Source organism: Truncatella angustata (genome assembly GCF_020726525.1).
Source record: "Truncatella angustata strain MPI-SDFR-AT-0073 chromosome Unknown BKA67scaffold_9, whole genome shotgun sequence".
Classification (NCBI taxonomy): domain Eukaryota; kingdom Fungi; phylum Ascomycota; class Sordariomycetes; order Amphisphaeriales; family Sporocadaceae; genus Truncatella; species Truncatella angustata.
In genome coordinates this window covers 2,436,181-2,460,903 of record NW_025763389.1, presented here as the reverse complement: position 1 = coordinate 2,460,903, position 24,723 = coordinate 2,436,181, and the positions used below count along the sequence as shown (strand labels likewise).

General features: G+C 50.2%; 10 protein-coding genes across 10 annotated transcripts; 6 read left to right on the top strand and 4 right to left on the bottom strand.

Moving 5' to 3' along the window:
- Positions 1-377: 377 nt before the first annotated feature.
- Positions 378-1,464, bottom strand: BKA67DRAFT_540724 (uncharacterized protein; the record flags this gene model as incomplete). Its single annotated transcript, XM_046100816.1, has 4 exons — positions 378-422; positions 495-731; positions 923-1,293; positions 1,395-1,464. The coding sequence occupies 4 exons, from the start codon at positions 1,462-1,464 to the stop codon at positions 378-380; spliced, it is 723 nt and encodes a 240-aa protein (XP_045953790.1).
- Positions 1,465-1,920: 456 nt separating this feature from the next.
- Positions 1,921-4,232, top strand: BKA67DRAFT_650422 (heterokaryon incompatibility protein-domain-containing protein). Its single transcript, XM_046106050.1, has one exon. The coding sequence runs from the start codon at positions 2,027-2,029 to the stop codon at positions 4,160-4,162; it is 2,136 nt and encodes a 711-aa protein (XP_045953789.1). The 5' UTR covers positions 1,921-2,026; the 3' UTR covers positions 4,163-4,232.
- A 291-nt stretch (positions 4,233-4,523) lies between these two features.
- Positions 4,524-5,306, bottom strand: BKA67DRAFT_525362 (integral membrane protein S linking to the trans Golgi network-domain-containing protein; the record flags this gene model as incomplete). Its single annotated transcript, XM_046098656.1, has 2 exons — positions 4,524-4,911; positions 5,059-5,306. The coding sequence occupies 2 exons, from the start codon at positions 5,304-5,306 to the stop codon at positions 4,524-4,526; spliced, it is 636 nt and encodes a 211-aa protein (XP_045953788.1).
- A 529-nt stretch (positions 5,307-5,835) lies between these two features.
- BKA67DRAFT_582183 (oxidoreductase-like protein) lies at positions 5,836-6,990 on the top strand. The gene is made up of 2 exons (XM_046103973.1): positions 5,836-6,350; positions 6,476-6,990. The coding sequence occupies exons 1-2, from the start codon at positions 6,111-6,113 to the stop codon at positions 6,590-6,592; spliced, it is 357 nt and encodes a 118-aa protein (XP_045953787.1). The 5' UTR covers positions 5,836-6,110; the 3' UTR covers positions 6,593-6,990.
- A 939-nt stretch (positions 6,991-7,929) lies between these two features.
- Positions 7,930-8,688, bottom strand: BKA67DRAFT_595304 (ThiJ/PfpI family protein; the record flags this gene model as incomplete). Its single annotated transcript, XM_046105150.1, has 1 exon — positions 7,930-8,688. The coding sequence occupies one exon, from the start codon at positions 8,686-8,688 to the stop codon at positions 7,930-7,932; it is 759 nt and encodes a 252-aa protein (XP_045953786.1).
- Positions 8,689-11,859: 3,171 nt separating this feature from the next.
- On the top strand, positions 11,860-14,372 carry BKA67DRAFT_525369 (uncharacterized protein; the record flags this gene model as incomplete). Its single annotated transcript, XM_046098657.1, has 2 exons — positions 11,860-13,548; positions 13,602-14,372. 2 exons carry the CDS (start codon positions 11,860-11,862, stop codon positions 14,370-14,372), a joined length of 2,460 nt encoding a protein of 819 aa, XP_045953785.1.
- Positions 14,373-17,149: 2,777 nt separating this feature from the next.
- BKA67DRAFT_663606 (uncharacterized protein) lies at positions 17,150-17,623 on the top strand (the record flags this gene model as incomplete). The annotated part of the gene is made up of 1 exon (XM_046108210.1): positions 17,150-17,623. One exon carries the CDS (start codon positions 17,150-17,152, stop codon positions 17,621-17,623), a length of 474 nt encoding a protein of 157 aa, XP_045953784.1.
- A 1,716-nt stretch (positions 17,624-19,339) lies between these two features.
- Positions 19,340-21,080, top strand: BKA67DRAFT_524875 (major facilitator superfamily domain-containing protein; the record flags this gene model as incomplete). Its single annotated transcript, XM_046098620.1, has 6 exons — positions 19,340-19,509; positions 19,572-20,263; positions 20,321-20,555; positions 20,606-20,660; positions 20,715-20,812; positions 20,864-21,080. 6 exons carry the CDS (start codon positions 19,340-19,342, stop codon positions 21,078-21,080), a joined length of 1,467 nt encoding a protein of 488 aa, XP_045953783.1.
- Positions 21,081-21,118: 38 nt separating this feature from the next.
- BKA67DRAFT_431149 (uncharacterized protein) lies at positions 21,119-22,080 on the bottom strand. The gene is made up of 5 exons (XM_046096868.1): positions 21,995-22,080; positions 21,728-21,938; positions 21,560-21,657; positions 21,290-21,502; positions 21,119-21,244 (listed from the first exon to the last, which is right to left on the bottom strand). Coding segments are annotated over exons 1-5 (543 nt in total). The 5' UTR covers positions 21,997-22,080; the 3' UTR covers positions 21,119-21,225.
- Positions 22,081-22,964: 884 nt separating this feature from the next.
- BKA67DRAFT_431195 (uncharacterized protein) lies at positions 22,965-24,204 on the top strand. The gene is made up of 3 exons (XM_046096869.1): positions 22,965-23,401; positions 23,535-23,609; positions 23,670-24,204. The coding sequence occupies exons 1-3, from the start codon at positions 23,243-23,245 to the stop codon at positions 23,970-23,972; spliced, it is 537 nt and encodes a 178-aa protein (XP_045953781.1). The 5' UTR covers positions 22,965-23,242; the 3' UTR covers positions 23,973-24,204.
- Positions 24,205-24,723: the final 519 nt, after the last annotated feature.

Below are 24,723 nucleotides of genomic sequence, written 5' to 3'. Positions count from 1 at the left end.
TCTGCGCGTTTCCGGTAGTGCTGGTCAGGGTACCCCTGATCTCCATGCAGTGTAGCCAGACCGACTCTAAGTATTGTCATCTTGATAAGGCCCCTCCACGTTCTCTCAAACGGGTAAGTTAACCGCAAACCTCCCACAGCCATTGAGGGTGATCTCATATTGTATGGTAATAGAGTTGTCGTAAGCACCGCCGCTCGAAATATTAACCGGCCGATTCCTAGTGTGGTTTGATTTCTCCATATAGATAAGGCAATATCCGGGGTTCGTTGAACGTCTTCCGACGACGGAGCCGGTGGGGGCGAGTCCTATAGACTTGAAAGGCTTGTATTGAAGTGATATTATTGGCTCTGTCGTAAAGCTCTGATCAATTACTATTGTCACGACAAAGATGCCCAATCACGAGTGTAAACTGAACGCAAGACCTGCAAGACGTTTTAGTCCCGACTCCGTCCTGCAGATGATGTCCATCGGCCCTGCATGCGAAACAAACGCACCTTGTAGAAAGCTGAATGGAAGCTCAAAAGACGTCCAGGTCTTGCCCGTTGCGCTAGACTATATGTGCCAAGTTTTCCCGGGACTATCTGATCATACTCCACAATGCCCACCATGACTAGCCTATTTTCTTGAACTCTGATAAGGCATTCCCCCTCATGCGTCATTTCACCTCTCGCAAGCCAGGGTTGAAGGTGTGCTTGATTTTGACTGGACAATCCGAAAAGTCTGATGGATATCTTATATCCTATCAGCATTATCAATAAGCTTGACTCAAGCACGTCGATCATGGGAAGTATCCGTAGCACTAGGTGGTTATGCGCTCTCTGCGTTGTAGATGATCGCAGGAATTGTCTCGGAAGAGTTCAGCCTGCTTTTCTGCGCAAAGCAAGTGTTCGCAAGCTGTTGATTTTGGGCTCACCCGACACACACTCTCGCACCTGGCTGGCTCCCCAAACACGACTTCTAAGTCCTCAGGCAAGATTAAGCTGGGTAAATCATGAAGCCAGGGTTCATCGATGTTTCCACGCATCTCTTCCGAACATCCAACAAAGGTGCTGTCGTGCTGAATATTGAATTTCCACCCCGATCTCAGCCCTAGAAGGGCGATATGATCGGCGTCTGCCAGAGTTTCATGATCACCCTCGAGATATCCATAATGCGGTGACAGCCCAAAAGTCGAGCGTATCTTGGGAAACAGTGTGTATGAAAACCCAAAAGATGGCGCATGTTTTGAATCGTGAAGCACTAAAAGCTCATCGGTCTTTAGAGGCAAGAAATTGTCCTCCTGGTCGTACAGATCTACTAATGGGATGTGAATTTGATGTGAGGAATTCTAGACCAAAAAGAAAGCGTCGAACATATCTTTAGGGCAGACGTTCAGAGTCGAAGGGAAGACTGACATTGTACAAGGCTTGCAGGCGTATCTGTATTCTCTGGCACAGATGTTATTGCAACAAGAGTAAATGACATGACAACAGACGCATTGTACAACTAAGGTAACATAACGGACGTGTTGTGCGTGAGACACAAATTGTCTGCTCATGTTTGGAAATGTAAAGTAATGGTGATATCTGACGTAGACAGGGGAGGCGCAGCTGTTCTCGGGAACCTCCAATCATGCGCGCTGATTGTGCATTGAAGGGGCCTCCTCTAAACCACATCTTCTTGATACTCTATTACGATTACTACTCTTACTCTGCAGCACCTCTGATACAGACAAACAAAGAAGCACCGCATAAAGCTTTTGCAGAGCAAATTGTCCCTTGCTAATACTCGTATGGTGATATACGTCTACATGATTCTCAGCCAGAAGTTGCCACTGAAACTTTCTCGTAAACGTCGTTGGACTACTCGTCAACGAACGGCACTTTTATGAAATTTAAGCCAAGCTGCATGGCTGCATGCATTCAGCACCGCGGTCACCAATGGCGAAAATGCCCGCCAGAGAGCCTTACGACATAGCCACCAGCCTCTGCAAGCAAAAGCTACACCTTGGGAATAAAAGTCCCTCACACTCCAGTCACTCGACTCCATGCTTAAACTTTACTCAGAGACTGGAAGCCCCGAAGAAAGCGCAATGCACGAGAGCGTCCTCGCCCTCCCAGACTTCCAGTATGACTGCGCTCTTCCTTCCCCGGAAGACTATATTCGCCTGCTGGAGATCAAGGAGATTGGTTTCAGCGACACCACTGGAATCTCTTGCGAGCTCACACTATGGCCATTAGACCCCAAGGACAGGCCCAAATACCATGCCATTTCCTACACGTGGGGTGACCCGAAATTCACCACGTACCTGCGCATCAATGGCAAGAAATTCCAAGTTCGGCAGAATTGCGAGTATGCTCTACGGCAAGCCCACAGCCACGGCGGCAGTCGCTATTACTGGCTGGATGCCATTTGCATAGACCAAAACGATACAACCGAGAAAGGCCATCAGGTGGCAATGATGGGTGATATATATCGCAATGCTGCCCACGTCCTTGCGTGCGTGGGACCTCACCACAGCGACAGTCTATTCATGATACGTACATTGGAACACTATCAGGGGATATTGAACCCCATCCTCGGGCCAGTATTCGGCGGTCCCAACAAGACTCATCACATTACATATGAAGATGACCCTAGATATAGAAATTTTCATGGGCATAGAAGAAGCCTCTTGGAATGGTTCCTGAAATGTCGAACGTCGACCTGGCGACGAAACGCTCGAGCTTTGCTTGAATTTCTGAAGCGCCCGTACTTCTCACGAGTATGGGTAGTCCAAGAACTGACATTAGCAACTAGCGCATCACTACATTGCGGCATGGATCAATTATCAATACCTACGATTTGTGCCATGTGGGACGTATTGAATGGGTTTTACTCTCCAATCCGTCATTCTTCGCAGTGGCTCCCTTCACCAATGACTGACTGGATACCCTTTATGACAAAATTCTCTATCAACAGAAATATGCGATATCTGTGTCATCGTGTTTGGTTTCTTCGAAGATTTTGGGTGGCCGAAACCTCAATGAAGCCCTCGCCCGAAATCATAGGATACGAAAGGTCTCTTCAAACCACAACCGAAAGCTTTACACGTTTGACTTTATACGACGCAATGAAGCAGCTGGAGTACTCCCAGTCTGATGATTTGCGTGACAGAGTGTACGGTGTGCTGTCACTAGTTGATTGGACTCGATCGCCCCGGATTTTTCCTGATTATGACATTAATGAATTCGACTTGGCCATCAACGTCCTCAGACTTAGCATGGGTTCGGACACAATAACAGAGGATCAGTTTATGGACAAGTCGCCGTCGGTGCAAATGGCTGATCTGCTTGTTCGGTTGCTTGAGCTGCATTTCTCGAGCCGGATTATACAGGGAGTCATTCGGGGTCGAAGACGGTCGCTAGAATCACAAACTGCGCAAAACACTAATCCGAATCATACATTAGAGCATTCTGCGAAACTTGTATGGTGCGGATTCAAGATGAACACAGCTGGCATCAACATGGCACCTTTTGCCCTGCTTGAAGACATTGATCCCGACGGCTCTGTGGCTTATCGGTACGAGAGTGATTCTATTACCACAGGACGCCAGCATAACAGTTTCAGTCCAGAGGCAGGACAATGCACCGTCTTAGCATCTCATGGAGCGCGGCGTCATGATTGGATTCTGTACCCTGTCTTCGAATTGCCATGGCTAACAAGTGAAGACCAGCGATGTTTCATTCAGATAAATTTCGCAGGTCCATCGAGACAATGTGCCACAGGGTTAATTGCTAGGAAGGACAAGCATGATAGATTTTCACTCATTGGTCAAGGTATAATCGACTGGGGCAATGCTTCCCAGAAACACTTCGACAGGCTAACACATGGCCAAATCCATGCATTCCAGGTGCTGTTTGCTTCCGAGGATCTTCTGTTACGTATGGCGACATGGTCGAGTTTCCATTACTCGTATCCTCATCCAAACTCACACAGAAAACTTTCAGAGCGCCTAGAAATGCCTGTGTGTGGTAGTGCACTCTCATCCTATGCGATACATATGCCCCTAAAGCAAGTCAACACCTCAAAGGCGCTTGCTAAATCTTTTGATTCCTATCCTGGATCAGCTACGTTCGAGTCCGTAGGAACTCCTGATCAGCCACGTGACGGAGATAAGCCGGCCAGCAGCAAATACCAATGACCAAAGGCAACAAGACAGGACCATCGAAGCTCAACTGAAAAGAATGAAGAACGGGGGGAGGCGGGATTCCTCAACCCCTTGTATTCACAGTTTCCTATATTCTGTTTAGGGTCATGTCATACATTATATATTTACTTTGGCAACCAGCGCTCGACGTTTCCAGGGAAGACTGCGTGGTTTCATATCACTACTCTTCCTGGCATGTATCAGTTGCGTGTATGGCGACCCGTTCGGCCGTGGGCTTAGGCCCGACTCTACTCCTAGAACTCATGACTCCATGCAATGCAAATACCGTGCGCTTTCCCGTCTATACCGGTCATAAAATTGGTTCCATAGTAATGTCAGTAAGGCATGCATGCAGCTACCTATCATCAGGTTTCATGCCAACCATTTCATACTCCCCGGCACCGTCTCTGCCTCTCCCGCGCCCCCTACCCCTACCGAAACCCATTTCTGCATCTCCGACATCCTCCCCGCCGTCGGCAGGGCCGTTCTCGGTGGATGCTCCTGGGTCATTACTCGGCCTGTTTCCGCCGAAAGAGATCGGCCGCAGCTCTCGCCATCTGCATCCCCACATGCCCAGAACCACAGTCGCCGCACTCGAGACACCCATCGTAACCCACCACATCCAGAACCGCGGCAGCAGGCCCGTGTAGAAGTACACCACAACGAGATGAATGACGTGTAGCGTCAGCGCGAAGTCGGGTATGAGTTTCGACCGTGCTATCAAAGCAACCAATGCGACGACACTACGCGAGAAGTTAGCGTTGCCCGTGGCTCCTCGCCGAACTCCTTGACATGATGCGCCTGTCAAAAACAGTAGAGGGCGGGGGAAGTTCCGAATGGGGACCGAGAGAGAAGAAGAAGGAGAAAGAAGAAAGAGAGAAAAAACATACACAGCCCCGGCGCAGCACAACCACACGAAGCCGACCAACCAGCCCTGTGTGGTGTCGCCGCGCAGTGATCCCCAGCCGAACACGAGGTCCAGACTGAAGCCGGTACCGGACACCAGCGCCATGAAGAGCATGAGGACGAGAGCCACCGCATAGTATATGCCCTGCAGGGCTGCGATCTGGCCGGCGATTCGGAGGGGTGGGAGCTCGGTGATGGCGCCGCTTCGTGGGGGCTTCCTCCTTCGAGCCATGCTGTCGAGCTGGGAGGTTGGTGCGAGACCAGATGGATGTGTGGCGTATTTAAGAAACGGCCGTCACGCAGATGTGTATGTAATGCGTGGGTGTGAGCGAGAAAGAGACAGCGAGAGAGAGGGAGAGAGACGGCTCAGTCGCGGAAGGCGTCGCCGGCGTTGGAGGCTTGGGTTTAAAGGAGTGTGGTGAAGTGAAGTTGGTTGAAATGCCGTGGCTATAACGTGTTCATCTCAGCACCGTCGCGCAGAGTCGCGGGCCCGTGGATTGCCGGACGTGTTCAAGTCGTTGCTGTCCGCCCCGTATGCAGACTTGCTACGTCGTTTGTTGGGCCGCGGGACGCAGAGATGTAGTCTGTCCCTTTTCCAGAGCCTCTGTCTAAGGTTTAATTAATATGGCAAGCTTGTTCTGGCCGGCCCGCGACATGCAATCTTTCCAACAAAACTTATTGGCTGTATTGTATTGTGAGTTATCTATCTATCCGGGATGCTGGGAGACAGGCTGGGGGCGCACCACTAATTTAACGGGTGCGCTACAGTGCGTACAGGAGACTAACCTTGCGTGAGCAGGCTTAAAAATAAGCCTGTTCAGCGACACCGCCTGCTGAGCCTGGGGCGTTCTGCCGCTGAGAGCTCTAAAGAAAGCTCTAAATTTAGAGCTTTTGCCCATCCGCCCAGAGATTATAGGCAGTCGACAACTGCTTCGATCATCTATCTCGACAGCGGCAGTCACAGTCACTTTCAAGCACGCGCACCTCTCCAGCGCAACAATACCGGCAGTCTCAACCGAGCTTCGCATATCGGAAAATGGGCCTCTTCGACTTCTTCTCCTCCCCCGACGCCAAGCGCAAGGAGGAGGTCCGCTCCGGCGCGGTCGTCCCGGACCGATCGGAGCGCAAGAGGTGTTGGGATGCCCGCGACAGCTTCTACCAGTGCCTCGACAAGCACAATGTCATAGACTCCACCAAGGGCGCCGGGAAGGCCACGGCGGACAAGGAGTGCGCAAAGGAGAACAAGCAGTTTGGAGAGGACTGCGCCACGGCTTGGGTACATGCGCCAGTTTTTTTTTAGTTTTTTTTTTTCTCCTTTTTTTTCCCCCTTCCCTCCCCCCGGGGAAACACAACAAAGACGCTAGGACCGCGAAGGACTCCCGTTGCTAACAACAAGGCCAGGTCAAATACTTTAAGCAGTACCGTGTCGCCGATTACCAGAAGAAGCAGACCCTCGAGAGGTTAAAGAAGGAGGGTGCCAACAAGATGGCTATCGAAGCTGGCGCAGAGAAGAAATAAGACTGGGACCTCACACTATATTCCTCCGTGGTTCCAAGCAAAGATCTCCCGATCGTCTGTTGCGGGTGTTGAGACGCAACTGTATAATAGTTCTGTACAATATGTTTGTACATACTTCACCGGAGTTTTGGGCATATAAAAAACAAAAGCACTGGTTCGGTCGGCATCTCTCCCTTTATCTACTCGCTAGCACTTACGACTCTCTCAAATATATATAAATGCTAGAAATCAAATAAGTGATAAAATCGGTGCTAATGGCAGACGCAATAAATTGTGCATCCTCCTAACATCATCTTACGGATAGCATTGCCAATACATATTACAGAAAAGAGAAAAGAAAAACTGCTGGAATAACACATGATACGAGTCAACACGTCTTCTCTTCGACTGTTTCTAACGCATGGATATGGATAGATGGCACAGACCATTAATTATACCTACCTACTAATAATTTACCTGGTGGTCATTACATCAAACCCAGCACTACGGAGTACCAGCAATGGAAACTGCACCATCAAGTACTTGGCTACACAGACCAAGCAGCCCTGCCCACCACCAATGCCGTGACCCGATGATATCATCGCATTGACACGTGTCGCCGCGTGACACTGTCTTAAGTACATCTTGTCAGGGGAGAATTAGCTTAAAAAAACGAATGCTATGTAACAAGTGGCCATGAATGATTTCCGCTCGTGCACCAGGGAGTACTCCAAGGAAATGTTGATTTTCGGGAGAGGGTGGCAGTGATGTGCAATGCGCCGGCGATCGGTGACCTCATAATTTTTTTATTTTTACAGGGCGTCTGGATGGGCCCCATTGTCCGTCAGGCCTAACTGGCTTAGGTAATGCTCTCCCGGAACTTTGGTTTAGGGGTCTCTGTCGGGGACCTTTGCAGCTGCATGGGTAGAGGGATGCAAGCCACAACCGGAGATGACTGGCTTTCCTTCCTCTTGTGTTTTTGATGGCATACATCTCTTTCGTGGTGTTTAATGAGTGTTGTGGTATATAACTTGGCATGATTCATCCAGAGGCAGCCAGAACCTCACTCGTTTGGTCCTACCAGAAATGTTTCCGTTCAGGTACTTGGAGCTATATCAACGGTCCATTTCCACGTGATAATACCATGCACAACATGGGGAAGTGGTCCTGCATGCGGGTATCCCTTTTATTTTTATTTTTTTATATACTTTACATGCCTCTGCAAGGTCAGTTTTAAAACAGCTCATTTTCTAACAGTGGCCAGTTGTGATATATGATACATAGATCCTCCTCGCCTTCTTGCCAATAGACAAACATCGTTCATTTCGTTCATGATTCCGTAATAAGTTCTCCATTTCTCATGCCTTCATCATCTCGATGAACTTGTCACCGAGCGCATTCGCCGCGAGCGGGTTTCCTCCGCTGATGACCTCCCTGTCCACGGTGATGTAGCCCAACTTCTCGCCGACGCCCTCCTGCATGTCGGCGCCCTCTGCGCGCAGCGCCGCCTCGACCTTGGGGATCTCGCCGCCGAACACGGTCTCCATGAGCTTCTCCTCCTGGTCGGACCAGCTGGTGATCTTGTAGCCCGAGTACAGGAACCTGCCCTCGGAGACCTTGGTGGACAGCAAGGCGTACGGGCCGTGGCAGATGACGGCCGTGGGCTTGGACCGGGAGTGGAAGTGCGCCAGGATGCGGCCCAGGTCCCTGTTGTCGCCGAGGTCCGTCAGCGGCGCGTGGCCGCCGGGGATAAAGACGCCGCGGAAGCCCTCGAGCTCCGAGTCGGCAATGTCCGAGAACCTGCGCGGCCGCGAGAACCCGTTCTCCCGCCTCATGCGCTCCACCAGCTCGTTCTCGCGGCGCCGCTCGTAGAAGTTGCCCGCGAACGCCAGCAGGCTCTCGCTGTTCGGGTCGGGCGTGGGCTCCTTGCCTTCCGGCGTGGCAAAGGTAACCTCGTAGCCGGACTCGAGCAGCTTGGAGAGCGGCTTGGCCAGCTCCATGAGGAAATATCCTGACGGTTGATCTACTGTCTTGCCGGCATCTTGACCTGAGGTCTTCTTCATGGGGAAGTGGTCAGCATCCGAAAGGACGATGAGAACTTTCTGTGATGACGCCATGGTAGGTGAGAGTTTACGAATCTGAGACAAGTATATGTTTGTGAGCGTAATGAAAAACTATCAACGTCAAATAATTTGTGATGAGAAGCAGCGTTCTTTCACTGGGTGTTTTTTATGTTGAGGTTCCGATCCCTTCTATGAGGCGACTGCGATGACGTTATGTTGTTGCAACCAGTTCCCATTTATGTATCATTCTTCGCGTATTTGTTAATTCACCGGACAAGCATAGCTTAATTCCTTACTGTGAGAAAGATATCGAGAAACCCCCCCCCCCCCCCCCAATCGCACTCTTGCAAGGAATTGCGGCTGTCTTCAATGTCAAGATCGCCAGAAAAAGTCATGGCTTCAAAAGGCTAAGCAATTAAAATAATGAAGATAACATGCACCATCAAAATGACTTATAGAGTACAGGTCCGGCAACGACCGCAAGTGAGACCACAAGGGTCGTGATCCGCGTTAGTATGTGCTCAGAATGCGGCCAGCGGACACGGCTCCGAGCAAGCCACACGTTGACCTAACTTTTGCTCATCTAGTTAGTCTAAGGTTAGTCTAGTTCATAGTTTAGTAACCGCAACTCTTTCTTCCACCAGATACAGGATTGAAGTGGTTTGTGTTGAAGTGCGCAGCAAGCAGTACGAAAATTTGGCATTCTGAGGCAACCAAACAAAGCTCGGTACTATCGGCCCTGTAAAAAGGATGTGCAGCCCGTGTGTCTAAAGCTAAATGAAATTGCCCGAGGAGGAATCGTGGGGCCGCAAACCGCTTGAGATTATCGTGTCCCTTCTTTTGTAGCCTCGGGAACATGCTAGAGTCCGATTGAGGCTTTACTATGCAGAGACAAACTCATAAACCAGAGCTCGCTATTGGTCTTGTTATTTGTCAATGGGTAAGCCACCGCGAAAGAAGCTCTCGAACGGCCAAGGATGGTCGGTCCAACGACTTGAGTGCAAATAACTTTCTTTTTCGTATTTAATATTCTTTGTTGCTGCCACGGTCGTCGGAGTGATGATTTGTTGCTTTGCATATCCTATATGGACAAAGAGTGCCTGGCATATTGTGCAGATCATGACAGTGCTGCTAATTCCCCTTACTCCCCCAAGCCCTGCAGTTTGTTTGGCAGTGTATGCAATAAATGGAATACAATTAGAGCAGCCTCGAGATTCGTCAGTCTGGTCACATTCCACGCGATGCTGAAATTATTGAGTGTGGCTGTGGACCCGCCAGACTGGGAGAACGGGGCCACGGAAGTACGGCGTGAACCCGGTGCATTTCCTCATGCCTCGTGTGTACTGTATCAATGGAGCAGCGAGGAACGGGTTGCAGATGGGGTTCATGAAGCAGGTGGTCCTTCAATGGGTGTCGGCACAGCAGAACTGCAAAACATGAGAATCTAACATTCGTCACCGCATATGTCGTACAAGTACAGAGATTCGTTCTATAGGTCGGCGTGGGGGAGAGATGGGACGCTGTAGACATTCGCGACCGCTCGTTGACACCTGGCTTAGGGAGCATGTGGGATTGGTTAGGGAAGGCTTGGCGGATTGCCGAAACCCGTGTTCATGGTGGTGGTCAATTTGAATTGCGGTGATGCGAAGTTTCTTCAGTGGGAGGTACACAAATTGACATGTAGCATCGATGATCCGTATTTGGTCGGATTAATATGTGACGCAAAGAAAAGAACAAAAGACAAACAAGTGTCCTCTCAAAAACTACACACATACAGCATGGTTATCGTTGGTCAGATTCAAGGCGACGGACTATGTATGTACACACAGTTAGTTGGTGTATGCGCTTAAGTAACGGGACGTGTAGGTCCAGTAATAGTGCTAATCCGTATTCCATATTATGGACTGTACGTTGATCTAGTCTAGTCTAACCTAGCATGAAATGTCACCCAGGGGGGAGAAAAACAATTCGAGATTTGTTGGTTCGAGACGTAGTTAAGAATCAATCCACTCTCGACTGCACTGACTTTGAACTGAGCCCCCCTCCCCATGCTCAGCTGGACGTGGATTCTTGTCTCCCAGATTCCCAATTCAAGTTCAATTCACTTGAATTCCAATTCAATTCAATTGCGACAGCGCCCAGGGCCCCAGTTCTCAGTGCCCACCACGCCCCCAAGTCTCTCGCTCTCTCTCTGCCTTTTGTACGCATCCGTGCCTGTGCCAACTTTTCCCACCCTCTCGCTCCCTGGGACCTGACCTGACTTGACCTTGTCTGAGCATTTGACGTCGCTCTTGCATGCGCTTCTTAATCGGCCCAATTCAACCTCCTATTTTCGTCCTCGTTCTCCATTCCAGAGCCATTTGTGGTCAATCACGATAGATAGATAATTTTTCTTCTTCTTGTTTCCCACGATCAGCGCAGGCATCTCTTGAATACAGTAGGCTTTTCATTTGGAGTAGTCTCTGCAGTGCCAACGGTTTTCTTCTTCCTCCCTTCTTTCTCTCTTGGCGCCATCGGTTGAACCGGCCTGTGTCGATCCCTGGAGCTTGGGTTGGAGATTTGGAGCAGCAAAGAGAGAAGACGGCACGGAGGGCACCGTCACGTCTTGTCTCCAAACAAACCGCTCGCTTGAACTTGGACCTGGACTGAACTGCACTGCACTGCATCGCAGTCAGAGCCTCTTTCCTCCCCCCAAAACACCACATCACGACGAATATGCCCTCATTCGCAAACGACGAGAACACGCCTGTCTACTCATCCAGTTCAGGGGTCATTCGTATCAACGGCCCGCATTCTTCCCAGTTCTACCCCGTCAAGCAGGTCTCCCAGACCTCTGCTCCCATTGCCCCCATCGGCCACATCGACCGCAACAGCTTCGACTTCGACTTTGACAACTCCTCTTCCCACTCGTCTGACACCTCAGACCCGAGGGCGCGCATGGATGGGGATTTGACACCCGCCACCACCATGACTCCTTCACCGAACGGAGGCAAGCCAGCAAACGGTGCGGTGAATGGCTTCAACAACTCGGCTCTCGACGGCAGCCTCGATGGTGCTCACGTCGACCAAAGAAAGATGCAGTCCGGCTACAATGGAAAGCCCTTGGCACCAGAAAGGATCTCTTCCGACTCGAGACCCATGATGAACGGCAGAACCTCGACTTCCTCCTCCACCCCCACAGTAAACATACCCTCTCAAGGCCAATACTATAGCTACGCCGACGGCATGCCCAAGCGACCTTCGGTCGAGTCATCTGGGCGCACATCGACACAACAGACGCCCGCTGACGGTAACCCCTCGAGGCCTCTGACCAATGGTGACAGGACGCCCAGAGCATCGCATGACACCGCTGCTGCTAACTTTCAGAACTCCACTGGCTCGTTATTAACGCCCTCGCTGACGACCACGCCCGACCCGCTTCAACAAAGAATGCACTCCCAGCAGCGCTTTTCTGCCCCCTCCGCTTCCGCGTCTGCCCCCCCACCTCCGTCCTCTCAGCTCAAACACAGGCATACCCTCGAGGTCCCCAAGGTGCAACCAGGCAGAGGTTCGAGGGACGGCACGGGAGACGCATACGCTAGTGGCCGCTTCTCTCCCACCGTGGCAGGATCGACTGGCCGTAGAGCGTCACTGAGCCTGGGTCGTAGGAACACCCGCTCAATCCACTCAGAAGTGCCCCGGGACGAGGTTCCTCTGGACGAGGATGCTGCAAGGTGGGCCGAGGCATACAGACAAAAGCGGGCCAAGAAGAAGAAGCGGGAAGAGCTGGACGACGACAAGGTCTTGGTCGGTACCAAGGTGGATGAGACTCACGCAAACTGGACCACGGCATATAACATGTTGACGGGCATCCGTGTATCCGTGTCGAGGACAAACGCCAAACTGGACCGGCCCCTGACCGACGCAGATTTCGTGGCCAAGCAGAAGTCTACCTTCGATATCACCGGGAACGAGCTGGTACCCTCTGCCAAGTACGACTTCAAGTTTAAGGACTACGCCCCTTGGGTCTTCCGCCATCTCCGTGCTCTTTTCAAGCTGGACCCCGCCGACTACCTCATGTCCTTGACTGGCAAATATATCCTTTCCGAACTAGGGTCGCCGGGAAAGAGCGGCAGTTTCTTCTACTTCTCACGCGACTACAAGTACATCATCAAAACCATCCACCACGCCGAGCACAAATTCATGCGTAAGATTCTGAAAGAGTACTACAACCACGTTACCGACAACCCCAACACCCTTCTGTCGCAGTTCTATGGCCTGCACCGCGTCAAGATGCCGTGGTCTGGCAAGAAGATTCACTTTGTCGTCATGAACAACCTGTTCCCCCCGCACCGGGACATTCACCAGACTTTCGACCTGAAGGGTTCGACTGTTGGCCGAGATTACCGGGAGGAAGATCTGGAGAAGAACCCCCGTGCAACACTGAAAGACCTGAACTGGCTGCGCAGGAAACGACACCTGGAGATGGGGCTGCACAAGAAGCAATTGTTCCTCCAGCAACTCCAGCGTGACGTGCGGTTGATGCAGAAACTGCAAATTATGGATTACTCTCTGCTCATTGGTGTTCATGATGTGAAGAAGGGCAACGAGGAGAATCTTCGAGGCAAGACGTTGCAGGTGTTCAACCCAGGCGGCGCTGACAACTCGGACGATATCGATCCTCACCAGATCCTCATGAGGACTCCCTCGAAACTCGAGAGTGCTCGCAAGGCCAGGGAACTGAGGCAGATGATCAAGGCCGAGCGCCCGGTGCCAATGGGTCAGAGCAGCTCAGCAATGCCCGAGGAGCTGGAAGAAGGATTCAACCGTGGAGGCGTGTTTTACAGTGATGATGGTGGTCTGAGAGCGACGCACGAGGACAATTCCCCAGGTGATGAAATCTACTACCTGGGAGTCATTGACTGCCTGACGCATGTGAGTACCTGTGCATTGGAGCACCTGTCATGAACATAACTAACATGGGACAGTACGGCATGATCAAGAAGATAGAGCACTTCTGGAAAGGCCTTACCGCCGACCGCAGCCAGATCTCAGCGCTGCCCCCGCATGAGTACGGTGAACGCTTCATTAAGTTCATGGAAGGCGTTACCATGTCGGCTGAAGAAGCCGAGCGTGACCAGTACGACCGCCAGGCCGCAGCAGAGGCTGCCGCCGCAATGGCTGAGGATGGTGAGATGCATAACCACGACGGCCCTCCTCACCCCACGTACCTACCTCCCGCGCCGCCATCCCTGCGCAGCCCGAGGTCTCCGGAGCCGAATCCAACCGTCGAGAAAGCCCTCAGGAAAGCCACGAAGAAAGAGAAGAACGTCGCGAAGGAAGACCAAGTGCCGGAGCGCATAATCCGGGCGATCGCACAAGACGCAGCCAGTGTCCACGGCAAGAGCAATTCCCACGCCGTTCTTCCGGTCGTCGAGGAAACGGCTGAAACCCGAAGTGTCGTCAGCGGTATGAGTTCGAGAAGTCGAGATGATAGCGCCAGCGTGCATCGACCATACACTCCGAGCCCAATGGAAACGCCAGGTACTATGAGGTCTAATGGATTCACCGATTTGGGCCCGAACGGTCTTGGAGGGAGGGGTCCGCCTACGCCACCCAAGAGCAGCTACTTGATTCCTCATTTCGACGGGAAACTAGGCCGAGCCGATAGTAGCGGAAGCATGGGGAAAGATTTGAGAAGAGTGATCAGCAGAGACAGTCTGGACAAGGACTTGCCGCCGTTGCCTCAAGCCAATTAGGAGACGCAAGATGAGGCGACGAAGCGAGCCATGTGGGATCGGTCGGTGGAGGCGCTATTGCTTGCAAAGCCTACGGAGCCACCCGCCATATATCGACCAAGAACTCGAGGTTACGAAGATGAAGAACCGTACGCTCTCCTCAAGTACGGAAGGTCACGAGGAGCAAGCGTATAGCGTATAGAGAAGGAATACTTGAAGAGTATGAAGGCACCGAGTCACCAGGATCTAGACCTTTGGCTATAAGAGCAGGGGATGAAGTGAGCCTCCATTAATGTGGACGTTGATCACTGGAGGGAGATACAGTCGAGAGCTTTTTCAATTTTCTTTTTGGGAAAGGAGTAGAACTTGACCAGTCTACACATTCGATGGGGGTGTTTTTCTGTTGTCATCATTTTATTTTTCCTTTGTCGGCTTGGAAGAAAGCACCAATGTGTCTTATTGTTAATGCCAGCCTGCACTAGCATAGGGGAGCAAACCCATGATACCACCATTGCATAAATTCATGAATTTAAGGAGTTATGATTTTTGATTCCTCTTCCTGCGACTCAGTGAAAGTCACCCAATAACTATTTCCTCAACACAACCAGCTATTTGTACACCACTAAAGAGATTACGCAAGGAAATTTTTAATTTTTTTTTAAACTCTGAAATAATCAACAATCGTGAATCTTCTTATGCTGATGCACTAGTTGTGATGTATGATTCCATTATGTTGATACCGTATAAACCCATCTTATAAACGTTTTGGTACTAGCTAGATGATCGTGGCATCGGGGCCCACGACGAGAGATAGTCGGAAGGATGTCAAGCTACGAAACGCATTTGAAAAAGAAAAAAAAATTTCCCCCTCCTGCGTGCTGTTCAAGAACTAACAGACGCTTCAACAGATAGGGGCAGGCGTCTGTGCTATGGAGATGGAACACGTCAGCAGCGGTATGTCGACATGTCCGAGGCGAGCTATGAACGTACGAATATGCAAAGGGATTATTGGAGAGATGTAGGTGGCGACAAGTTGCTGATTATGTTGCTGGATACGAGGCTGAAACCCGCCCGCAGCTATGTCTGCTGGTTCCTTTCTTTCTAAAATGTCGCCTGGGTCATGTACCATGATTTGTGAAAGGGTCGGTCAAATCCTCATGGGGAGAGGCCTCGGAAATGCGGGTGGTGGCACAGCTTTGGTGGTGAGAAGAGGCTTGAGAGTTGTGGTAAGGCGAGCTGTCTGTGGAAGCTGTGTGAGAAAAGGCTGTAATGTAAAAGAAGAAGTGAGAGGATACGGAAACGCGAAGAAGACGTACTTAATCATGACGGTGTATGTTCGTGCCAGTTTAGGCAGCTGCGTGGTAGCCCAAAGTAGCAATTTTCGTATCGATTAACTTGTTGATTATCACGTCAAGGGTAATTTGCTCTGTATCCCCCCTGAAATGCTCTAATGACTGGTTGATTCGAAACGCAATCGGTCTGTCTCCCATGGGCTTGCCGGCATGATAAAACTTTCCCCGAACGACATCATGAAAACGACATACCACTCATTCGTCAGCCAGACATAGAGCTAGGCTGTTTCCCCATCATGTAGGCAACACGGCTGACTAGTCTGTGCCTGTTTGGTGCCCGTAGAGCGTCTAGATTGTCAGATCGATACGCGTTCTGTGATTGAAGATGACGGGGAGCTAAAGATGAACCACAGATAACGCAAGTCTTTTTGGTCTCGTCGCTATGGGCTTCCTGCCGACACGTTTGTATCAGAATATCTTATCGTGTGTATCAACCAAGACAAAGAGCCGCCGTTCCACTTCTGGCACCATACTTTGGTATTTGGCATGCTTTCCTGTGTCCAGTCTAATTTGAAGCAGGTGCCGATGCCAGCGGTGTTTGGGAAACTGCGCACGGCACAGAACGCGATGCCCCGGTCTTGTCGCAATAGGGCGATTTCGCAGTATCTGTTCATGTTTTGTAGGTCGAGGAATACAGTGAGTTATGTTGCTAAAGCTTTTGACTTGTTTTTATAAAAATATACTTCATCTGCGGTTCCGCGTAGAGGCCATGGTACTCATAAACTATACAACAGAGCGAGTTTTAAATATATATATCTCATCGTCATATGCACAATAACAGCTAGAGTTGCTTTACTATCCCTTGGTAATGTGCTCAAGAGTCCCCTTTAGCAAGCCTGATGGTTTTTCTCGTGCTTTCCCATTCATTGACAAGATTTCGGTTCACATGCACTACCATTGTTGCGCTGTTTTATCGCCTCTTACGTGTACAACGCGAGCAAAAGTATATAGGCGCCTTTTCGAAAATTTCCGGAACGAATTACGGACACAGCAAGCTTTATGATCTCAAATGTGCGCAATCACCAAGAGCGGCATTGCCTTCTGTGGAAGAGAGAAATTTATGAGACTTATAGTATAAAATGATTTAAAAAATATATATATAGGAAGCTGCTCTGACTTGGGTAAAATCATGCCTGGTCTCTCAAACATAATCCTCAAACTATGTATTCATCTGCAACCTTTTCTGAAACAGAGATCTCCATACCCAATTCATTGGAGAATCCTTTCCTAGATATGAAAAATTCAAACTCGTTTGGCTCTACAGCTGGTCTACTTGGTAGAGGCTTCGTAGAGTCAACAGTTGATAACAGCCAAGAGCGGCCGGATCAATCGACACCGGCTGGGAATGGTCGGCTTTGGAGAGAACACGAGGGAAGGAATTCAATCTGCTTTAGCATATGCCCCGTCGCCAAAGATATATGGAGAGAACAGCCGTGGGGGGCTGTCATGTGGATCAAGTGTGATAACGTTCCTCGGCTCATGCGCGAAGGTCTTGAAATCAACGAGGCCCATCTACTGAGGGAGGAAGGCTTCATCGACGCACAACGCGGACGACCAGAGCAGGCAGCCAACCCGACGTGGCACCTAACACGCCATATGTACCTGCAAGATCTCCAGCGGCCTCCGCTCTGGATTGCGAAGCTCGAAGCCCATTCTGACTGCATAAATAAATTACGCAGTATCAGACTGGACGACTTGTCTTTTCGGAACGTGCACTCCGCATTTGCTTGGGGCCTGGCAGGCGAGGCTATATACCAATACAAGAGATGGAATCTAGATGAAGCTTTCAACGTCATATATGATGACATGCCGATGAAGGGCTGGTGGCCATGGCCACGGAAGGAGCCTCCGCATGACGAGTACCAGCCGCCTCCGCAACCCCTCGGGCAAAAGCATGTCATCTGGCGCTTGGGCTCGTAGATGCAGAACACCCAGTTGAGAGTTGAGAATAGTGGTTGGCAGATACGAGCGCGCTGGTGGCTGTATCACCTGGAAATGGAAGACTACAAGTTTCATGGCGTCAGATGATGAGAAGGCACAATCTTTCATAGCATGGTGTAGGCGGAGAAAATGCACAGAACCGAAGCTTGTATTGCATCCATCCCAAACAAAAACTCCCAGTTACATTCTGCCACACGTGAAACAATCATGAAAGCCCACTATCATGGGGGCCTTCTCTGCCGTGCTTACATTTGTCAAGTACTTCCAGTAATGCCAATACAATAGTGACGTAGTATGAAGACCTCTATCATATAAGCCATGTCTTTTTGTGTTGGGCCTCACTTCAAGACATCGTGGTAAAGTCGTGATGACCAAGGCTGTAGGCCGAGATATTCATTCGACATCTAGCAGTGAATGTGGCGCGTCGCGATGCATTTGAGATGTCGGACGCACGGTTGTCAAGTGTCAGTCTATTTGCCGCACCAAGAGCACATGAGATCTAATGGGAAGCAGAGATGATGTCGTGGATGATGGGCATCTTGTGACAGAGGCAAGCACAGGGTTGTTGGTATCTTCAAGCGGCAGCATACGGTGGTGGATCTCCGACGTACTGTAATTCCCAGCCACCAAAGTTAAGGCACGAATCCGTACGGAGTATAATGGAGCTGCGCTACTTGAGTTAAACAAGTTGACGGTAACGTTGGCTTTGGCGGGAAGCACGGCTAAGGCCTCTAAAGATGGTTCAGATTGATTCTAGCGCGGTTCAGCCATCTCTGTCCCATTCCAGTGTTTCCAAAGTATCTGTAACTAATACAACCCATACGGCTCTCACGGCGCATAGTCCATCATGGAGCCCAGAGTTGACACGAGGTTAAACTCAAAACCATGTATTTTCCCACTGGGGCTTGTCGTTACTAATGCCCGAGCTAAGTACATGCTAAAACATCGCGATTAAGACGAAGTAGCCGCCTTTGGAGTATTACAGTAGGGTCAGAGGCGTTCGTAATCAACGTCACCGTTGGATGGTATGTAATTAACTTCTTTTTGAGGTCAGCCCGTCGCCCATCTTCTAACCTTGGTGCTGTTCCCCATGTTATATTTTCTCCGCTTCTCTAGTTAGAGCCACCCTCTTGCACCCGCAATATTCTAACCATGTCATTTGGTCACCGTAATGGAGATAAGAGCTAATAACAAGTGACGCCGCAAACGCCCTGGGCGGCATCGAAAAGCTGCCGTATCTCTGGGGCACTGATAACGTTGACTTGGCGGCGACGGAAGCCCGATCCCCACACTTACACTCGAAAGTGTATCAACTGCGAGATCCGGATGGAACGAGGTTGTCTGTCTCACAACTTCCACTACGTTGATGCATCTGTCGTAACCTGTGCTACTCCGTGCAACCATCTCAGCTCATGCCCACAGCGGTTTCCACTTGCTTATTCGTAACCAAACCCGAGTATAAATACCTACGAAAGGTCCCGTTATCAATCTCAACAGTCGACGCCAAGCATGAAGCTTATCCCATGTGCTAATACATACTAAAAATTACTTGCAAAAAATTGGCCAGCGCTAGCCACCGTTGCGATCTAAAACTTCCGAGGTCGAAAGGAAGGCTTCACCATCAGTGAAGCTCTTTTTAATTGTTGTCAATCGGAGTACTTCAGCTCTTATTGTTGCACAGACCGTTCGTGCATCATGGAGACGGCGACTCCCCCAGAGGTTGCGGACGTGAAGCTCGAGGACCAGGAGCGCAATGATGCGGCCGGTCCGACGTTCGGCGTTGATGAGAAGAAGCTTGTGGCCAAATTAGACAGGCATTTGATACCCATGGTCATGCTTCTGTATACCTTCAGTTTCCTGGATCGGTACGTGACCAGACTTTGAACACCATCATGAACACGGGCAAGCGCTAATCAATGCATTGCAGTGTCAACATTGGTAATGCACGGCTTTACAACTTGTCAGAGGACCTAGGCTTGGTGGGAAACCAATATCAGATTGCTGTCTCTATCCTCTTCGTCACATATCTCCTATTTGAAGTGCCGAGCAATCTGGTACTGAAGCGCTTTACACCATCGCGATGGATAGCCTTCATTGCCACGGCGTGGGGTATAGTCGCGACCCTTACCGGTCTGGTAAATAGTTTTGGATCGCTGATAGCTTGTCGCCTGATCCTCGGCGCGCTGGAAGCTGGGCTGTTTCCCGGGCTTAACGTCTACTTGACCTTTTTCTACACGAAACGAGAGCTGGCCCTGCGAGTGGGATACCTCTTCGTTAGTGCGGCCATTGCGGGATCGCTTGGAGGTCTGCTTGCGTACGGCATCGGCCACATGCAGGGAATTGCAGGCTTCAGCGGATGGAGATGGATTATGATCATTGAAGGGCTGCCGGCTTTCATTCTTGGTATTTTGACGTGGTTCTTACTGCCGAACGACCCTGAAAGTGCTTACTTCTTGAACGACAACGAGAAGAAGCTGATGATTGCCCGGGCGCGAAGAGGCTATGGCGACACTGAATCCGCTCAGCAGTTTAGTAAGAAGGACATGATGAAGGCATTCAAAGATTGGAAGGTGTGGGCCTTTTGCGCTGGACAGTTCGGAATGGACACAATGCTTTATGGTGAGTGACGGATATATGACAAACATCAAGAGAGACGAGCGCGCTGACCGAGTGTAGGATACTCGACCTTTTTGCCAACCATTATCAATGGTATTGGCAAATGGACATCGGCAGAGGTTCAGCTGCTAACAATTCCTTGCTACTTCTTGGGGGCCGTTACATATATGGCTGTTGCGTATCTATCGGATCATACGGGGAAGCGAGGCATCTTCTGCGTTATTTTCGGGTTGATCAGTGTCGTTGGTTACGGTGTGCTTATATCCGATTCTACTGCCGGGGTACATTACTTTGGGTAAGTTGGTTACCATTGACTTGTAATGCACAGTCGCTAACTTCCTGCAGATGCTTTTTGGTGGCAATGGGTCTATATGTTGCTGTCGGTCTACCTTTGGCTTGGGTGAGTATCATTTTTCACTGTACCGGAGCCATCATCGATGTTAATGAGTGTCAGTTACCAAACAATACACCACGCTATGGCAAACGCACAACTGCAAATGGCATGCAGTTAACCATAGGCAACTCTTCTGGCATCATGACTCCCTTCATTTAGTAAGCCCATGCTTTCTCTCATGTCACACTTCCGGCTAACAAGATCCGCAGCCTCACCGCCGAAGGCCCAAGATATATCAGGGGCAATGCTGTCTCCCTGAGCATGGTTGGCATGGCTACTTGTATCTATGGTTTCATGTTGTTCTGGTTTAGAAAGCAGAATGCGAAGCGGGATGCTGGGCACACTGACCCCATCCATGAAGGTCTAAGCGAGGAAGAGCTCACCGAGCTCGGCGATGAAAGCCCCCACTACCGGTACACTTTCTGAGCCTGTCGCAGGCGTATTGAAGTAGGCTATGATATAAACCTCATCCATCAAGATACTCCACTGTTTGGTACATCCATCACGTCGCTTGGAGGCCTTGTACTAACTAATGTAATACGAGAGCGTGAAGGCTGCCTATAGCCTAGCATCAAGTAACGCGATATGCGCTTCTGTCGTTAGTAAGACTTTGGACTTTGGGCTGATTCGCTTACTCATAGATGACCTGAGCTCCCTTTCTCATGCCGCTTCCCACCCACATTCCGTAGTTCACCTTGTCTTGATACCGCTTGTCGCCGGTCTCCATTTGCACGAACAGCCGGAAGCTATAACTCGAAGGATCAACGTCATTCGCCTTCTCCGGGTCTTGAAGGGCCTCCAGAACCTCTTTGGGGCCGGTACGGAACCCACGCGTCCGAATCTCGATGCTTTCAATCGGTTAGATCCCAATCCAGCCTGCCATGCTCGTTCCTACTGAAACTCACTAAGCCGGCTCCTCGTCGTTCGTCTTTAACAGGTACATCGTTTCCATATGCACAATATATGTTTCAGGGTCCACGACCTGTGAGTCTTGGCCGCCGGGCTGGCAACACTATCAGCCACAGTCGCCGCTGATGCGAACGCACTCGGGCATAAGGGCCGGGTCGACTTACTAGTACCGTCCCTGAACCCCATGTGGCCGCCCAGTTGCCCCCGGAGAACGAGATCCAATTCCTTACGCCTCCTGACGGCACCCTGCCGACGGCCACCTTCGGGTTGAGGTCTACCGACATGCGGAAGTCGTAGCTATAGCTCGGAGACGGCAGCTTAAGCTCCGGGTGTGGTATGTTTGGTACCATGTCCTTGGGCTGACCGGAAGAAGGCCTGTGCCTAATATTAGCTACCGAAATAAGTGACCGGCACGGGTCGGATTTACTCGCATTTTCGACCCCTAAACTAGCAATGGTTACGGCTTGGGTCCTGGAGCTGGTGGGAAACCCTGCTCTGATACTGGCTCCGAAGGCGAGGTTCCTTGACAATCGTGGTGGCTGGTAGTTTTGTGGCAGTAGACACAATTTGTGACAACCTGAAAGGAAACTGAGCTGTAAAATCAATGACGAAGGTGCACCCATTCCCCCGTCTGTCCCGCTCTTTCGGCTTTGAGTTTCGTGTGGAGACGACTGTGCGGTCTATTCATGCGCTTCTCCACTTCAAGGCATATGGTGTCGGCATCTCCCTGCTCTATACATGTTATAGTATGGCCCTTGCCGGTTTTCGACCCCATCCAAGATGGGAAACGTAATCTAGAACCATACCATAGCAGTGCCTCTGGCACGTGGGCTAATGAAAGATCATGGATCAACTTCATCATTTTATACAGTTGAACTCAACTTAAATGATATCTGAAAAATTGGGACAATGATTGATGATGTTTCGAAACCTGCTTGTTGAGAACGGCGTTTGGGTCGGCCGAATACGTGCCGCAACAATTTGGTACCGAGCTCAGAGTGAGAGAATCAGAGCACGTAATTTCTCGAAGAATTGCCAAGTCGTGTTACAGACAGAGGCAGAACTGCTCATCAGTGCCGTTTTGATCCGACTTGAACTCATGTGCCATCAATCCGAGTATTGATCTGAATGGGGACATTCCATCATGTGCCTTTGCTGATGGAGTTGGCGCATCTAGACCGGGCAGAGGTGCCGTCATACCCGGTGATTATCACGGACGGCCAGAATCTCTACAAAATATCTTAGTAGTGCTTCATGGATTTGAGCTATCAATTCATGCCGAATGAAACGGGTTCTTTGAAAAATGTTGTTCCATATAGTGTGAGACCTTTTCCCTTGGAGTGAATCCCGATCCGATTCCCGTTCTACCGGCCGAATCGCTGTCCCGTGTCTGCTATACGCTGCAACGGAGATCAGCTGAATGACAACTCTACAGCTTGGCAGCAGGACATGAGTGAGTGAATATACAGGAGTAGTTCCAGGGTCAATCCCTCACAGTGGCGCGTCATTACGTCCGAGGAGAATTGTGATATGTGCATCGTGCTACAATGACCGTCTCGATCGGTACATATAGGCCTACTGGTTTCCACTGAACTGGTCAACGGCTTCCTCTACACCTTCACTAAGACGTATTTTTACTTCAATCACATCTCTTATACATATATCTCTAGTTGCGCATCATGTCCACCAAATCTTCGCCTGGTCGTCTCTTGCGGTACACCCTATCGATTTATCGCAACCAGAATAGTGCCGGCGATGAGGCAGCCAAATTTGCCAGGGAGTATCTTGAGAAGATTGCGCCATTACATGCTAAGAATGGCATTGAGATGTATCAACAAGTAAACGAAGACCGTTCTTCTGTTGTTCGCCGTTCTTTTTCTCCCAGGCATGCTCATTTCGCTGGGCAGCAACAATTGCCTTTCTTATGGCTCTTCGTTCACATGGCGTACATTGCTGATAACGTCTTTCCAGGTCTACTCTCCCGCCAGCTACCGTACCGCTCTAGATGCCATCAACCGTCGCGACGGGCGCGGCTTCGTAGTGGATGCAAGTACTTCCGCCCCGACTCACTCTGTTGCCAGATTCGCATATTAACAGACCGGTTAGGACCACGACGTCACAGTCGAGTTTTACTTTCGCAACTTCGCGGATCTCAGCAGGGTGACCTCGGACCCGGAGTTCAAGGCTATCCAGGCCACCGAGGGCCCCTACGTCAACTTGGTCCATACGGTGGTGTCATTGGGCTGGGTCGAGAAATATGTCGACGGCGGCAGGGTCGTCAATATCGATGAAGATGGGAAGTCGACATACCCACCGTGGTCGGAACTCAGTGATATATCGACTGCGTTCGCTGCAGAGACGGAAGATGGTATGAAGTGGACCAAAGACGCCGAGGAGAGCAAGAATTGATCTGGAACTACTGGAGTAGAGGTCTGGGCATACCTTAGCTTGCAGGTGGTAGAAATCTCGCTCTATCTTGTCGTTGTTCTTAGACATTTACAACAGCGAGGGCCATATGATACCTAGGATAAGCTGGAATGAAAATGGAGTTACAAAATAGGCTCTACTAAGCATCGTAAGTTTGGGGGCTATGGTATTTGGGTGGTGTAGTTACACCCTCGATATGATCGTGTGCTGCACAGATATCGAAACCATGCGGAATGATGGGCAGCCAAGTTTCGAGAAACAATAGCCCGGGATAGTGTGGTATGAAAGAGCATGTTTTACGATTGATTGCAACACCTATTCAATTGATTTTGTAGCATGCAATACAACCGTGAGGGGACTTTACATGGGTTCCTTCGTAGATTCTTGTGTTAGGTTGGGAGTTGTGAGCAGAGATATTTTGCCTCCCAATGACTTCATGGTGAGGGATGTCTATATTCGTGGATCATTGTACAGAGTCCTGTCCTGTTGAAATTATTGCTCATTTATCGAGCTTGAACCCTCAAAGCAGTGTTTCTTCATCTGTCTTTAGGTTGATTTTGACCAGACCGCAAGAGATTGCGAAGCTGTCCTTTCAAATACTACAAAGCGGTTTGCGATCGAGTCTCGCCAGGACAAGTTTTCCTAGGGATGCTGGCTTCGCTTTTCGTAGTGAAGTACGCCTCTGATAGCTTCGGACGTTCGAAGGAGCCTCTACTCACTTGAGCAATGACGA

What these genes read in the sequence shown, in the direction of transcription:
- BKA67DRAFT_650422 (XM_046106050.1), top strand. Translation starts at nt 2,027, where the DNA reads ATGCTTAAACTTTACTCAGAGACTGGAAGCCCCGAAGAAAGCGCAATG.
- BKA67DRAFT_582183 (XM_046103973.1), top strand. Translation starts at nt 6,111, where the DNA reads ATGGGCCTCTTCGACTTCTTCTCCTCCCCCGACGCCAAGCGCAAGGAG. An exon ending in AGGACTGCGCCACGGCTTGG is followed by an intron (nt 6,351 to 6,475) that starts GTACATGCGCCA and finishes CAACAAGGCCAG; the next exon opens with GTCAAATACTTTAAGCAGTA.
- BKA67DRAFT_431149 (XM_046096868.1), bottom strand. An exon ending in GGGGTTCAGGGACGGTACTA is followed by an intron (nt 21,658 to 21,727) that starts GTAAGTCGACCC and finishes TAGTGTTGCCAG; the next exon opens with CCCGGCGGCCAAGACTCACA. An exon ending in AACGACGAGGAGCCGGCTTA is followed by an intron (nt 21,503 to 21,559) that starts GTGAGTTTCAGT and finishes ACCGATTGAAAG; the next exon opens with CATCGAGATTCGGACGCGTG.
- BKA67DRAFT_431195 (XM_046096869.1), top strand. Translation starts at nt 23,243, where the DNA reads ATGTCCACCAAATCTTCGCCTGGTCGTCTCTTGCGGTACACCCTATCG. An exon ending in GCATTGAGATGTATCAACAA is followed by an intron (nt 23,402 to 23,534) that starts GTAAACGAAGAC and finishes ACGTCTTTCCAG; the next exon opens with GTCTACTCTCCCGCCAGCTA. An exon ending in GGCGCGGCTTCGTAGTGGAT is followed by an intron (nt 23,610 to 23,669) that starts GCAAGTACTTCC and finishes CAGACCGGTTAG; the next exon opens with GACCACGACGTCACAGTCGA.